General features: G+C 47.2%; 1 protein-coding gene across 1 annotated transcript in view; it reads right to left on the minus strand.

Moving 5' to 3' along the window:
• The window catches only part of LOC311103673 (H(+)/Cl(-) exchange transporter 7-like), a 31,917-nt gene that overhangs the window by 12,891 nt on the left and 3,330 nt on the right, over window positions 1–15,696 (minus strand). Inside the window, exons 3-14 of the mRNA XM_084145290.1 lie at window positions 12,685–12,750; window positions 12,253–12,318; window positions 11,930–12,062; window positions 7,839–7,948; window positions 5,142–5,222; window positions 4,964–5,026; window positions 2,639–2,722; window positions 1,788–1,881; window positions 1,411–1,475; window positions 1,062–1,178; window positions 559–613; window positions 1–25 (exon numbers count right to left, since the gene is read on the minus strand). The exon at window positions 1–25 is cut by the window's left edge and continues 36 nt beyond it. Coding sequence (XP_084001416.1) covers window positions 1–25; window positions 559–613; window positions 1,062–1,178; window positions 1,411–1,475; window positions 1,788–1,881; window positions 2,639–2,722; window positions 4,964–5,026; window positions 5,142–5,222; window positions 7,839–7,948; window positions 11,930–12,062; window positions 12,253–12,318; window positions 12,685–12,750 — 959 coding nt within the window. The remainder of the gene's footprint in view (window positions 26–558; window positions 614–1,061; window positions 1,179–1,410; window positions 1,476–1,787; window positions 1,882–2,638; window positions 2,723–4,963; window positions 5,027–5,141; window positions 5,223–7,838; window positions 7,949–11,929; window positions 12,063–12,252; window positions 12,319–12,684; window positions 12,751–15,696) is intronic.

The following is a 15,696-nucleotide window of genomic DNA, read 5'->3' on the forward strand; positions in this document are numbered from 1 at the left end:
TTGAACAGTGCTCCTAGCAATCCACCTGTTTAGATGGACATATAGAAAGACATCAATCAACATATAACATGTACATTTTGGTCATTTAGCAGACACTCTTATCCATAGAGACTTTGGCCCAATCCCAAATGGACCCCTAAGCCCCATGCACTTGTGGAGATCTGAGAGGATTTGATAGGTAGAAGCAATATGGTTTAAACATTCACCTAGCCTATCAGAAGAGAAGATGGAGCTATTACCATATTACTTACACCGGTCAGATCCCCTCAGATCTCCACAAGTGCATAGGGTGTAGGGGTCCATTGGGGATTGGGCCTTACAGTGAAGTGCATTCAACTAAGGTAGTTATGACAACCACATGAGTAACTAAGGTAGCTATGACAACCACATATATGAGTAAGTAAGGTAGTTAAGACAACCACATATATGATTCAATACAACACCAGCCTCTGCCTTTTTCATGTCACTTGTGTGAAGGTAATTCTAAACCCTACCGTAGAGGAAGGACCAACCACAGGGCTATAAAACAACAGAAGCAGAGTAGAAGTGTATTCTTACCTATAGCCCCCATAACGATGAACAAGGGAATCTCATAGATGTTGTAGGCCACACTCTGTAGACAGAGAGATAACACAGGGCTTAGGACTAGACACACACTTAACACACTGACAGAGACACACACACACACAGGGCCTCACCTCACTGCCAGAGACAGACACACAGGGCCTCACCTCACTGACAGAGACAGACACACAGGGCCTCACCTCACTGCCAGAGACAGACACACAGGGCCTCACCTCACTGACAGAGACAGACACACAGGGCCTCACCTCACTGACAGAGACAGACACACAGGGCCTCACCTCACTGACAGAGACAGACACACAGGGCCTCACCTCACTGACAGAGACAGACACACAGGGCCTCACCTCACTGACAGAGACAGACACACAGGGCCTCACCTCACTGACAGAGACAGACACACAGGGCCTCACCTCACTGACAGAGACAGACACACAGGGCCTCACCTCACTGACAGAGACAGACACACAGGGCCTCACCTCACTCTCGAAGCGTCCGAAGTTGATAAGACCAGGGCTGGAGAGCTCTCCAGGTTTCTTATTGTAGATGGACAGGAAGAAATTCAGAGTGAACGTTGAGATCATGGACGCAAAGAACTGGAGAGGAAGGGGGGGGGGGGGGGGAGAGAGACAGAGAGAAGGAACAGATAGAGGGCATTAAGCTTCACCTGATAAAGGAAAGAGAGAACCCAACATCTCTCCTCCTCTACTCCAGACACCAGACTGAGCCAAGCCTTCCTCTCATTTCTCCTCCTCTTCCTCCAGACACCAGACTGAGCCAAGCCTTCCTCTCATCTCTCCTCCTCTTCCTCTCCCGTCCTGTACTTACTATCCTCCATGTGAGCATCTGGTTCCAGAAAGAAGCCCCCTCCTCTAAACTGAACAACACACCACCTGGAAGGAAGGAAGGAAGGAAGGAAGGAAGGAAGGAAGGAAGGAAGGAAGGAAGGAAGGAAGGAAGGAAGGAAGGAAGGAAGGAAGGAAGGAAGGAAGGAAGGAAGGAAGGAGAGAGAGAGAGAGAGAGAGAAAGTAACAGGTGAAAACTTTATTGGGACGAACATTTAGAAACTCATTATAATAGTATGCTTAGCAGTTGGTGCTGAGTTGGAAGAGAGTGTGAGTGTGTGAGTGTGTGTGTGTGTGTGTGTGTGTGTGAGTGTGTGTGTGTGTGTGTGTGTGTGTGTGTGTGTGTGTGTGTGTGTGTACCGACTGGTGCTCCAAAAGCAGCAGATACTCCTGCAGCCGCTCCAGCTGATACAAAGTCCCTCTTCTCTGTGTCTCTACGGAAATACTCAAAGATCTACACACACAGGGAGATAACATGTTAAGACACACACACACAAACACACAGGGGGATAACATGTTAAGACACACACACAAACACACAGGGAGATAACATGTTAAGACACACACACAAACACACAGGGAGATAACATGTTAAGACACACACACAAACACACAGGGAGATAACATGTTAAGACACACACACAAACACACAGGGAGATAACATGTTAAGACACACACACAAACAAACACACAGGGAGATAACATGTTAAGACACACACACAAACACACAGGGAGATAACATGTTAAGACACACACACACAGGGAGATAACATGTTAAGACACACACACACAGGGAGATAACATGTTAAGACACACACACACAGGGAGATAACATGTTAAGACACACACACAAACAAACACACAGGGAGATAACATGTTAAGACACACACACAAACACACAGGGAGATAACATGTTAAGACACACACACAAACACACAGGGAGATAACATGTTAAGACACACACACAAACACACAGGGAGATAACATGTTAAGACACACACACAAACACACAGGGAGATAACATGTTAAGACACACACACACAGGGAGATAACATGTTAAGACACACACACACAGGGAGATAACATGTTAAGACACACACACACAGGGAGAGAGCACATTAGACACTAGATAACAACAACACACATTACACAATATGTCCTACACATGTAAAGAGAATATGCTACAAACACACTGTACAACACACTCCTACCTTGAAGTCTTTCTTCAGGGAGGTACTGCGTCCCTGGGAGACTCCTGCTGCCACCACTGCACCAGAGTGGATCATGGGACCTTCCTACGGGATTATGGGTAGGGAGACAGAGGCCGTCAGATACAGATACACAGGGCGTCATATACACACACCCACACAGGGCGTCATATACACACCCACACAGGGCGTCAGATACACACCCACACAGGGCATCATATACACACCCACACAGGGCGTCAGATACACACCCACACAGGCCGTCAGATACACACACCCACACAGGGCGTCATATACACACACCCACACAGGGCGTCAGATACACACCCACACAGGCCGTCAGATACACACACCCACACAGGGCGTCATATACACACCCACACAGGGCGTCATATACACACACCCACACAGGGCGTCATATACACACCCACACAGGCCGTCAGATACACACACCCACACAGGGCGTCAGATACACACACCCACACAGGGCGTCATACACACACCCACACAGGGCGTCAGATACACACCCACACAGGGCGTCATATACACACACCCACACAGGGCGTCATATACACACCCACACAGGCCGTCAGATACACACACCCACACAGGGCGTCAGATACACACACCCACACAGGGCGTCATATACACACCCACACAGGGCGTCATATACACACACCCACACAGGGCGTCATATACACACACCCACACAGGGCGTCAGATACACACCCACACAGGCCGTCAGATACACACCCACACAGGCCGTCAGATACACACACCCACACAGGGCGTCAGATACACACACCCACACAGGGCGTCATATACACACCCACACAGGGCGTCAGATACACACCCACACAGGGCGTCATATACACACCCACACAGGGTGTCAGATACACACACCCACACAGGGTTATGGATGAAGACCGTTATGTTATATAAAATAACCGTGGAACAAACAGCTGACTGGAGGTGGGACGGCAGGGCATTTGTGCGGTTGAGTCCGTTTCTGCGGTAACATGGACTCTTAACAACATAATGAAACTTTGTTGCTCCTTGCTGCAACAAGAAAATAGCAAACGGGTCTTCGGTTGCCTAGGCAACACCCCCCACAATGCAGCAGCATACATAGAAATATAATGAAGAGAACAGGCTTGGAACCTCTATCCCTGGCAATTTGACTGGTCAACTCATGGGTACACTCACAATGGCTGTCTGGTATTGGGATGCAATAAATTCCATGGTAATGTAGAATGTCCATTCAAATGATGTTAAGTGATGTGGCTCATGCAATGGAATGTATTTTTTGTAATATCAGTTGAATCAACAAATCACGCCACATATTTTACTTCCTGCTTTGCTCCCATGGGTACCCTCGCAATGGCCACCAGTCCATCCATTATACTATAAGTTAAAGGCTTTGGATTTTCCATTTATATTTTGAGGTTGGACATTAGCACGTGGGGCGCACCGATTGGTGTCACCTCGTTAGTCAGAATGTGTTACACCTGTGATGGTTGCCATCTCATTAGTGGGAAGGTGTTTCACCTGTGCTGGCCCAGGTGCTATTTTCATATTTAGTTGTCTCTCTCTCTACTTGAGAAACAACCTTTATCTGATCCTCCTGATTTCACTTTTCTCCACCTTTTGGTTTGCTTCCTGTCTTTAAGTTTGGTCTGGCTTTTCATTTGGTTTGCCTGTTCCTGGCAAATGTAGTGGAATACAAAGTCCCTCTTCTCTGTGTCTACAGAAATACTAAAAGATCTACACACACAGGGATAGAGAACACGTTAGACACACACACACACACACACACACACACACACACACACACACACACACACACACACACACACACACACACACACACACACACACACACACACACACACACACGCTCATAGTGGGTGTCTTTTAGGTCCCAGTTGTTGTTGCTAGCAAACATTCTTGGGACACCCCCATGGGTGTCTTTCAGAACCCCTCCTAAAACCCCACCTGTTTCGTTTTTGGTTGTTGTCAGTGACTCTTTGTTAGTTTCCCCTTCTGTTTGAGCGACATTTGGGTTTTTTTTAGCCGGGGAACGTAACAATTCATTGACTTGAATGAGGACCCGTTCTATTCATTCTGTTTCTATGGCAACACATGCAGTCAGGAGCGGAGGACAGGAGAACATGAGTTTTTTTGTTGTTGTTGCTATTTGAACGGTTTTACGGTGACCACGGTCCAATTACCATCATCCAAAATTCCATGACGGTCACAGCCCTAATCTCCACAAGACAATGAACACTCACACACACTCATACACACACACACACCCCTAGCGTTTACCTTTCCGACAGCGAGTCCTCCGGCGACAGAGCAGATCACACCAAACACCTTCACCACTAGGGTCTGCAGGACACACACGAGAGATCAACAGAAAAATCAGATCAACACACTGTGACCCCCTGACCTATATATAATATTTTGTCTCCAAGCACCCAGTGATCAGTTTGACTGTGTGTACCTTGAGTCGTACCACCCGAGGTATCTTCACTCCGTTCAGGTAACACTTTATCTGAGGTATGCCACTTCCTGCTGCTCCTGGCTGAGGGAAGGGAGGAGGCGGAGAGATAAAGGAGAGATGGGGAAGGGAGGAGAGAGATGTTAGTTCCAGTCAGAGAACTATGAGACCGTAGAGTAACATGGTGGTTTACATTTTAGTCATTTAGCAGACGCTCTTATCCAGAGCGACTTACAGTTAGTGAGCGCATACATTTTTTCATACTGGCCCCCCGTGGGAAACGAACCCACAACCCTGGCGTTGCAAGCGCCATGCTCTGCCAACAGAGCTACACGGGGTTCACCCACACTAGTGCCAACAGAGGAAGGCAGGGGTTCGATTAGATGTTCAGCAGTCTTATGGCTTGGGGGTAGAAGCTGTTTAGAAGCCTCTTGGACCTAGACTTGGCGCTCCGGTACCGCTTGCCGAGCGGTAGCAGAGAGAACAGTCTATGACTAGGGTGGCTGGTCCCTTCCTCTGACACTGCCTGGTATAGAGGTCCTGGATGGCAGGAAGCTTGGCCCCAGTGATGTACTGGGCCTTACGCACTACCCTCTGTAGTGCCTTGCGGTCGGAGGCCGAGCAGTTGCCATACCAGGCGGTGATGCAACCAGTCAGGATGCTCTCAATAATGCAGCTGTATAACTTTATGAGGATCTGAGGACCCATGCCAAATCTTTTCAGTCTCCTGAGGGGGAATAGGCTTTATCGTGCCCTCTTCACGACTGTCTTGGTGTGCTTGGACCATGTTAGTTCGTTGGTGATGTGGACACCAAGGAACTTGAAGCTCTCAACCTGCTCCACTACAGTCGATGAGAATGGGGGCGTGCTCAGTCCTCTTATTTTTCCTGTAGTCCACAATCATCTCCTTTGTCTTGATCACGTTGAGGGAGAGGTTGTTATCCTGGCACCACACGGCCAGGTCTCTGACCTCCTCCCTATAGGCTGTCTCATCGTTGTCGGTGATCAGGCCTACCACTGTTGTGTCATCAGCAAACTTAAATGATGGTGTTTGAGTCGTGCCTGGCCATGCAGTCATGGGTGAACAGGGAGTACAGGAGGGGACTGAGCACGCACCCCTGATGGACCCATGTGTTGAGAATCAGCGTGGCGGATGTGTTGTTACCTACCCTTACCACCTGGGGGCGGCCCGTCAGGAAGTCCAGGATCCAGTTGCAGAGGGAGGTGTTTAGTCCCAGGGTCCTTAACTTAGTGATGAGCTTTGAGGGCACTATGGTGTTGAACGCTGAGCTGTAGTCAATGAATAGCGTTCTCACATAGGTGTTCCTTTTGTCCAGGTGTGAAAGGGCAGTGTGGAGCGCAATAGAGATTGCATCATCTGTGGATCTGTTGGGGCTGTATGCAAATTTGAGTGGGTCTAGGGTTTCTGGGATAATTGTGTTGATGTGAGCCATAACCAGCCTTTCAAAGCACTTCATGGCTACAGACGTGAGCGCTACGGGTCGGTAGTCATTTAGGCAGGTTACCTTAGTGTTCTTGGGCACAGGGACTATGGTGGTCTGCTTGAAACGTGTTGGTATTACAGACTCAGACAGGGAGAGGTTGAAAATGTCAGTGAAGACACTTGCCAGTTGGTCAGCGCATGCTGGGAGTACACGTCCTGGTAATCCGTCTGGGCCTGCGGCCTTGTGAATGTTGACCTGTTTAAAGGACTTACATCGGCTACGGAGAGCGTGATCACACCGTAACATGGTGGTTCACCACCCCAGTGCCAACAGAGGAAGTGGCGTAACCACCATAACGATGTACGCACACATGACTGTAAGTGGCTTGGATAAATGTGTCTGCTAAATTATATACGTTATATATTATATATATTATTACATGCTAAAAAAAGTGTCCACCTGGTCTGTTAGTTTCAACTAATACAGTTACTACAGCTGTTTACTTCCCTGGTCTGTTAGTTTCAACTAATACAGTTACTACAGCTGTTTACTTCCCTGGTCTGTTAGTTTCAACTAATACAGTTACTACAGCTGTTTACTTCCCTGGTCTGTTAGTTTCAACTAATACAGTTACTACAGCTGTTTACTTCCCTGGTCTGTTAGTTTCAACTAATACAGTTACTACAGCTGTTTACTTCCCTGGTCTGTTAGTTTCAACTAATACAGTTACTATAGCTGTTTACTTCCCTGGTCTGTTAGTTTCAACTAATACAGTTACTACAGCTGTTTACTTCCCTGGACTGTTAGTTTCAACTAATACAGTTACTACAGCTGTTTACTTCCCTGGTCTGTTAGTTTCAACTAATACAGTTACTACAGCTGTTTACTTCCCTGGTCTGTTAGTTTCAACTAATACAGTTACTACAGCTGTTTACTTCCCTGGTCTGTTAGTTTCAACTAATACAGTTACTACAGCTGTTTACTTCCCTGGACTGTTAGTTTCAACTAATACAGTTACTACAGCTGTTTACTTCCCTGGTCTGTTAGTTTCAACTAATACAGTTACTACAGCTGTTTACTTCCCTGGACTGTTTACTACAGCTGTTTACTTCCCTGGTCTGTTTACTACAGCTGTTTACGTCCCTGGTCTGTTAGTTTCCGATCCCCTGGCTAGGCAGGACAGTTTGACTGGTTATATCTCACACCTTGAGCACTTACCTCAAAACAAGGCCACAAACGCACGTCTCCCTCTTACCTCGAAAAACGCCACTATAACAGCCCCCACCATGACGAAGGCAGAGTTAAGTACAGCCCAGAGGATGAGCGAGATGGAGAGACCGCCCACCTCCGTAAACTTCTCGATGTCTGGGAGGGGGGCAGAGGGTCAAGGACCGGTAACAACCAATCACACGCCACCACGCTGCAAGGTCCAGTCCTCTCCGACCAACCATCTCTATGGCTTCATGACCTTCTGTCTGAAGGGCTAAATATCTAAATTAGGTGGGGATGATTGGCAGCATCCAGATCAATGAGGTATTGATTAGATTTATTAGGATCCCATTAGCCGACGCCAATGGCGACAACTAGGATTACTGAGGTCCATCATAATGATAAATACTTTACAATTTCCATCCATTTAAAAACACTAACATGTAGTGTGTGTGCATCTATCAGTTACATATACAGTGCATTTGGAAAGTATTCAGACCCCTTGACTTTTTTCTACATTTTGTTACGATACAGCCTTATTCTAAAATTGATGAAATTATTTTTTACACATCAATCTACACACAATACCCCATAATGACAAATCAAAAACAGGTTTTTAGAAATTTTTGCAAATGTATAAAAAATTAAACTGATACCTTATTTACATAAGTATTCAGACCCTTTGGCAGCGATTACTGCCTCAAGTCTTCTTGGGTATGACGCTACAAGCTTGGCACACCTGTATTTGGGGAGTTTCTCCCATCCTTCTCTGCAGATCCTCTCAAGCTCTGTCAGGTTGGATGGGGAGCGTCGCTGCACAGCTACTTTCAGGTCTCTCCAGAGATGTTCGATCGGGTTCAAGACAAGGCTCTGGGCCACTCAAGGACATTCAGAGACTTTTCCCGAAGCCACTTCTGCAAGGTCTTGGAAGGTGAACCTTCGCCCCAGTCGGAGGTCCTGAGAGCTCTGGAGCAGATTTTCATCAAGGATCTCTCTGTACTTTGCTCCGTTCATCTTTCCCTCGATCCTGACTAGTCTCCCAGTCCCTGCCGCTGAAAAACATCCCCACAGCATGATGCTGCCACCACCATGCTTCACCGTAGGGATGGTGCCAGGTTTCCTCCAGACGTGACACTTGGCATTCAGGCCAAAGAGTTCAATATTGGTTTCATCGGACCAGAGAATCTGGTTTCTAATGGTCAGAGTCCTTTAGGTGCCTTTGTCACCTCCCTGATCAAGGCCCTTCTCCCCCGATTGCTCAGTTTGGCCGGGCAGCCAGCTCTAAGAAGAGTCTTGGTGGTTCCAAACTTCTTCCATTTAAGAATGATGAAGGCAACTGTGTTCTTGGGGACCTTCAATGCTGCAGAAATGTTTTGGTACCCTTCCCCAGATCTGTGCCTCGACACAATCTTGTCTCGGAGCTCTACGGACAATTCCTTCAAACTCATGGCTTGGTTTTTGCTCTGACATGCACTGTCAACTGTGAGACCTTATATAGACAGGTGTGTGCCTTTCCAAATCATGTCCAATCAATTGAATTTACCACAGGTGGACTCCAATCAAGTTGTAGAAACATCTCAAGGATGATCAATGGAAACAGGATGCACCTGAGCTCAATTTCGAGTCTCATATCAAAGGGTCTGCATTTGCAAACCTGTTATCGCTTTGTCATTATGGGGTATTGTGTGTAGATTGTTTTTAATTTAATCAATTTTAGAATAAGGCTGTAACGTAACAAAATGTGGAAAAAGTCAAGGGGTCTGAATACTTTCCCAATGCACTGTACATGTCAGTACATACACACAAGTAGGTCACATGGGGGAGAGGCATTGTGCCATGAGGTATTGATTTATTTGGGTTTTTTTAAACCAGGTTTGCTGTTCATTTGCTCTATATAAGGTGGAAGGGAGTTCCATGCACTCATGGCTCTGTATAATACTGTACGTTTCCTTGAATTTGTTCTGGACCTGGGGACTGTGAAATTACCCCTTGTGGCATGTCTGGTGGGGTAAGGGTGTGTGTGTCAGAGCTGTGTGTAAGTTGACTATGCAAACAATTTGGAATTTCCAACACAATGTTTCTTATAAAAAGGAGAAGTGATGCAGTCAGTCTCTCCTCAACTCTTAGCCAATAGAGACTGGCATGCATAGTATTAATATCAGCCCTCTGATTACAATGAAGAGCAAGACGTGCCGCTCTGTTCTGGGCCAGCTGCAGCTTAACTAGGTCTTTCTTTGCAGCACTTGACCATATCACTGGACAATAATCAAGACAAAACTAGAGCCTGCAGGACTTGCTTTGTGGAGTGTGGAGTCAAAAAAGCAGAGCATCTCTTTATTACGGACAGACCTCTCCCCATCTTTACAACCACTGAATCTATACGTTTTGACCATGACAGTTTACAATCTAAGGTAACGCCAAGTAATTTAGTCTCCTAAACTTGTTCAACAGCCACACCATTCGTTAGCAGATTCAGCTGAGGTCTAGAACATAGGGAATGATTTGTACCAAATACAATGCTCTTAGTTTTAGAGATGTTCAGGACCAGTTTATTACTGGCCACCCATTCCAAAACAGACTAACTCTTTGTTAAGGGTTTCAGTGACTTCATTAGCTGTGGTTTCTGATGCTGATCATCAGCATACATGGACACACATGCTTTGTTTAATGCCAGGTCATTGGTAAAAATAGAAAAGAGTAGAGGGCCTAGAGAGCTGCCCTGCGGTACACCACACCCTACATGTTTGACATTAGAGAAGCTTCCATTAAAGAAAACCCTCCGAGTTCCATTAGATTGATAGCTCTGAATCCACAATATTCCTAAACTCATTTTGAGACAAAATGTCAATGGCTGAACAAAGACAACACTGAACTGGACCTGGTCTCTCTAGGGATTGACTCCCACAATGCACCAATGTTCCAGCATTACAAGCCTGTACTTAGACCAATGCCAGTTTGGCAGAGAGAAAAGGGCGGAGTTGGGCGCCTGGAAATCCATCCAGAGACCCGCCGTAAACAAACCTGTAAGCTAGCTAGATTGTGTATATTGTATTTTGCGGTGAGTAGTTTACATGCACTATGAATTTAGCGTTACAAGCTAACAACCACTGGCTGGCTGTGGCTAAAATTAGCCTAGCTATCTGCCTTGACATTGTGTGTCCACCTCTGTCATGTTTTCGAGGGGATTATTTTTAAACTCTGCCTACCCAAACTCTTGATTTGTTGGGAGAGTGGTCTGTCTGCAGAGTGCCCTCCCGGAATTGGCCAAGAAAATCCAACATGATCTGGGATTTCAGAAACTAAACTGGACATGACTGACCTGTTGGTGAGTGAGAGGAAGGCTAGTCTCTCGTGGAACACAGACCACCGCTGTAGGATGGGACCACAGTGGTACACAGACCACCGCTGTAGGATGGGACCACAGTGGAACACAGACCACCGCTGTAGGCTGGGACCACAGTGGAACACAGACCACCGCTGTAGGATGGGACCACAGTGGAACACAGACCACCGCTGTAGGATGGGACCACAGCGTAACACAGACCACCGCTGTAGGATGGGACAACAGTGGAACACAGACCACCGCTGTAGGATGGGACCACAGTGGAACACAGACCACCGCTGTAGGATGGGACCACAGCGTAACACAGACCACCGCTGTAGGATGGGACCACAGTGGAACACAGACCACCGCTGTAGGATGGGACCACAGCGTAACACAGACCACCGCTGTAGCATGTGCACAATCACATCATCTTTTCTACACAGACAATAGTTCACATGACAGTTAAGTGTATGGAACACCTTCTGAACTGGGGATCAGTGCGTGGAAGGATATGAGAGTTCTGTGATGGGGTCAGTGTGTGGAAGGATATGACAGTTCTGTGATGGGGGTCAGTGTGTGGAAGGATATGACAGTTCTGTGATGGGGTCAGTGTGTGGAAGGATATGACAGTTCTGTGATTGGGGTCAGTGCGTGGAAGGATATGAGAGTTCTGTGATGGGGTCAGTGTGTGGAAGGATATGACAGTTCTGTGATTGGGGTCAGTGTGTGGAAGGATATGACAGTTCTGTGATGGGGTCAGTGTGTGAAAGGATATGACAGTTCTGTGATGGGGTCAGTGAGTGGAAGGATACTCTGTTTGACAACGAAGTACTTGACCCCAGCCAGGTTTTCCACAGCGATATCTATGCAACAGGCGATGAGTCCAGTCAGGAACCCAATCAGACCACAGACCACCCACCGACTGATCTCCAAACACCTGAACCCCTGAGGAGGAGAGGGGGAAGGAGGGGAGAGAGAGAGGAGACGTCTGTCAGTGTGTGGGGATGGGGTGGAGGGGGGTGGGGTGGGGGGGGGTGGGGGGTGGGGGGGGGTGGGGGGGGTGGTGGGGGGTGGTGGGGGTGGTGGGGGTGGTGGGGGGTGGAGGGGGGTGGTGGGGGTGGGGTTCTCTACTCACTATGAAGCTCATCCGTCTCTCCTCCTCCAGAAACAGCTGGTTCTCACTGTTGTCATAGTCCAGACTCTGAAACACACACACACGATTTACTGTACACAAGCTATACTGCTCATTGAAGAAAACAACTATCTATAGAGATGATTTACTGTACACAAGCTATACTGCTCATTGAAGAAAACAACTATCTATTGAGATGTGGTAAACCTGAGATGACTTTGGACTCTTGATACAGTAACAGCTAAACAAACATATTCCATGTAAAGATAGCACTCGTGTTTTGGAAATCATTTGTATGACAGACAGGGTCAGCATATGAATATGATAAACATTGTGTTACTCTATTTATAGAACTTTGTTTGATTTTGATTAGCTACGTTGAACACCATTCAGACTAGGTCCAAGGGCCCAGAGACGGCAGACCCAAGGGTTTACCTCATATTTGAGTGACAGCAGCTTCTCGTTGTGAGGGATCTCCTTGGGGCAGCCCCTCACTGGGTCCTGAAGGAGGGGAAGGATGCATTGGTTAAGTATTAAAACAGGGCCAAGGGGGGCATCTCAATAGTGCTTCTTCACCCCCTCTCCTTGTCTAGTCCCCTTCACATAGTATCTGGAAGAACACAGGATAGGTGGAAGCAGAGCCATACAGGGAGGGAGTTTGATAGGTGGAAGCAGAGCCATACAGGGAGGGAGTTTGGGAATTAAGTTGGCCGTACCGCCTATATGTAGATTTAGACACAGCCCTAGTGTACATGCAGAATAACACCATTGTAGATCAATGCAGAATAACACCATTGTAGATCAATACAGAATAACACCATTGTGGATCAATGCAGAATAACACCATTGTAGATCAATGCAGAATAACACCATTGTAGATCAATACAGAATAACACCATTGTGGATCAATGCAGAATAACACCATTGTGGATCAATGCAGAATAACACCATTATGGATCAATGCAGAATAACTACTGCAGACCCGGTTCCATAGGGCAGTGATCAAATGTAGTGCACTACTGCAGCGGAACACAGACCACCGCTGTAGGATGGGACAACAGTGGAACACAGACCACCGCTGTAGGATGGGACCACAGTGGAACACAGACCACCGCTGTAGGATGGGACAACAGTGGAACACAGACCACCGCTGTAGGATGGGACAACAGTGGAACACAGACCACCGCTGTAGGATGGGACAACAGTGGAACACAGACCACCGCTGTAGGATGGGACAACAGTGGAACACAGACCACCGCTGTAGGATGGGACAACAGTGGAACACAGACCACCGCTGTAGGATGGGACCACAGTGGAACACAGACCACCGCTGTAGGATGGGATAACAGTGGAACACAGACCACCGCTGTAGGATGGGACAACAGTGGAACACAGACCACAGCTGTAGGATGGGACCACAGTGGAACACAGACCACCGCTGTAGGATGGGACAACAGCGTAACACAGACCACCGCTGTAGGATGGGACCACAGCGTAACACAGACCACCGCTGTAGCATGTGCACAATCACATCATATTTTCTACACAAACAATAGTTGACATGACAGTTAAGAGTATGGAACACCTTCTGAACTGGGGGTCAGTGTGTGGAAGGATATGACAGTTCTGTGATGGGGTCAGTGTGTGGAAGGATATGACAGTTCTGTGATGGGGTCAGTGTGTGGAAGGATATGACAGTTCTGTGATGGGGTCAGTGTGTGGAAGGATATGACAGTTCTGTGATGGGGTCAGTGTGTGGAAGGATATGACAGTTCTGTGATGGGGTCAGTGTGTGGAAGGATATGACAGTTCTGTGATGGGATCAGTGTGTGGAAGGATATGACAGTTCTGTGATGGGGTCAGTGTGTGGAAGAATATGAGAGTTCTGTGATGGGGTCAGTGTGTGGAAGGATATGACCGTTTTGTGATGGGGTCAGTGTGTGGAAGGATATGACAGTTTTGTGATGGGGTCAGTGTGTGGAAGGATATGAGAGTTCTGTGATGGGGTCAGTGTGTGGAAGGATATGACAGTTTTGTGATGGGGTCAGTGTGTGGAAGGATATGACAGTTTTGTGATGGGGTCAGTGTGTGGAAGGATATGACAGTTCTGTGGTGGGGGTCAGTGTGTGTAAGGATATGACAGTTCTGTGGTGGGGGTCAGTGTGTGGAAGGATATGACAGTTCTGTGGTGGGGGTCAGTGTGTGTAAGGATATGACAGTTCTGTGGTGGGGGTCAGTGTGTGGAAGGATATGAGAGTTCTGTGATGGGGTCAGTGTGTGGAAGGATATGACAGTTCTGTGATGGGGTCAGTGTGTGTACTGCAGACCCGGGTCCATAGGGAGGTGATCAAATGTAGTGCACTTTACAGGGGATAATAGGGTGTAATTTGCAGTGTTTTCCATTTTAGCGCCGGCTAATCAGCCGGTAAATTTTTCCCAATTCCCCCGAGAGGCGCAGTGGTCTAAGGCACTGCATCGCAGAGCTAGCTGTGCCACTAGAGATCCTGGTTCGAATCCAGGCTCTGTCGCAGCCGGCCGCGACCGGGAGACCCATGGGGCGGCGCACAATTGGCCCAGCGTCGTCCAGGGTAGGGGAGGGAATGGCCGGCAGGGGATGTAGCTCAGTTGGTAGAGCATGGCGTTTGCAACGTCAGGGTTGTGGGTTCGATTCCCACGGGGGGTATAATTTTTTTTATTAATAACAAACAAAAAATAATGTATGCACTCACTAACTGTAAGTCGCTCTGGATAAGAGCGTCTGCTAATTGACGTAAATGTAAATGTAAATAAATATTAACTTGGCTAGTTCTCATGAAAAGGGATACTTCGGGATTTTTGCTCTACTTCCCCAGAGTCAGATGAACTCGTGGATACCATTTTTATGTCTCTGTGTACAGTTTGAAAATAAGTTTCTAACCAGCATTAGCGCAATGACTGGAAGCATATGTTACTTACTAGCATGCTAGCAGTTACCATAGATTTCCAGTCATTGTGCTAATGCTAGTTAGCAACTTCCTTCAAACTGTACACAGAGACATAGAAATTGTTTCGACGAGTTCATCTGAATCTGGGGAAGTAGACAAAGGGCATCATTGCCAAAATCCCGAAGTATCTCTTTAAAAACGTTCGATTCGCTAGTCCTTCGAGCCCTCTCCCGCTAGAATGAAAGCTATGCATCTTCTAGCGATCTATTGATAGGATAGTTGCCGGTCAATCACAAAGCGAGCAATGACAGGGAAACGCGGTCTGCTGTCTGTCCCACCTCCCGGTACAATTTGTGCGCTGTGGTTGGTTGCAGTAGAATTTCTTTACACGGAGGGAGAGCGCATGATGCTCGTGAATTTGCACGTCCCATGTAACGATGAGTCGAAATCCACGACTTAGCCTAATTCTTGTTTTCTAGTGCATCCATTTATTTCATTTTGCGCGTTTCACATAACCAGCCAC

Source organism: Coregonus lavaretus (assembly GCF_964263955.1).
Source record: "Coregonus lavaretus genome assembly, chromosome: 28".
Classification (NCBI taxonomy): Eukaryota; Metazoa; Chordata; class Actinopteri; order Salmoniformes; family Salmonidae; genus Coregonus; species Coregonus lavaretus.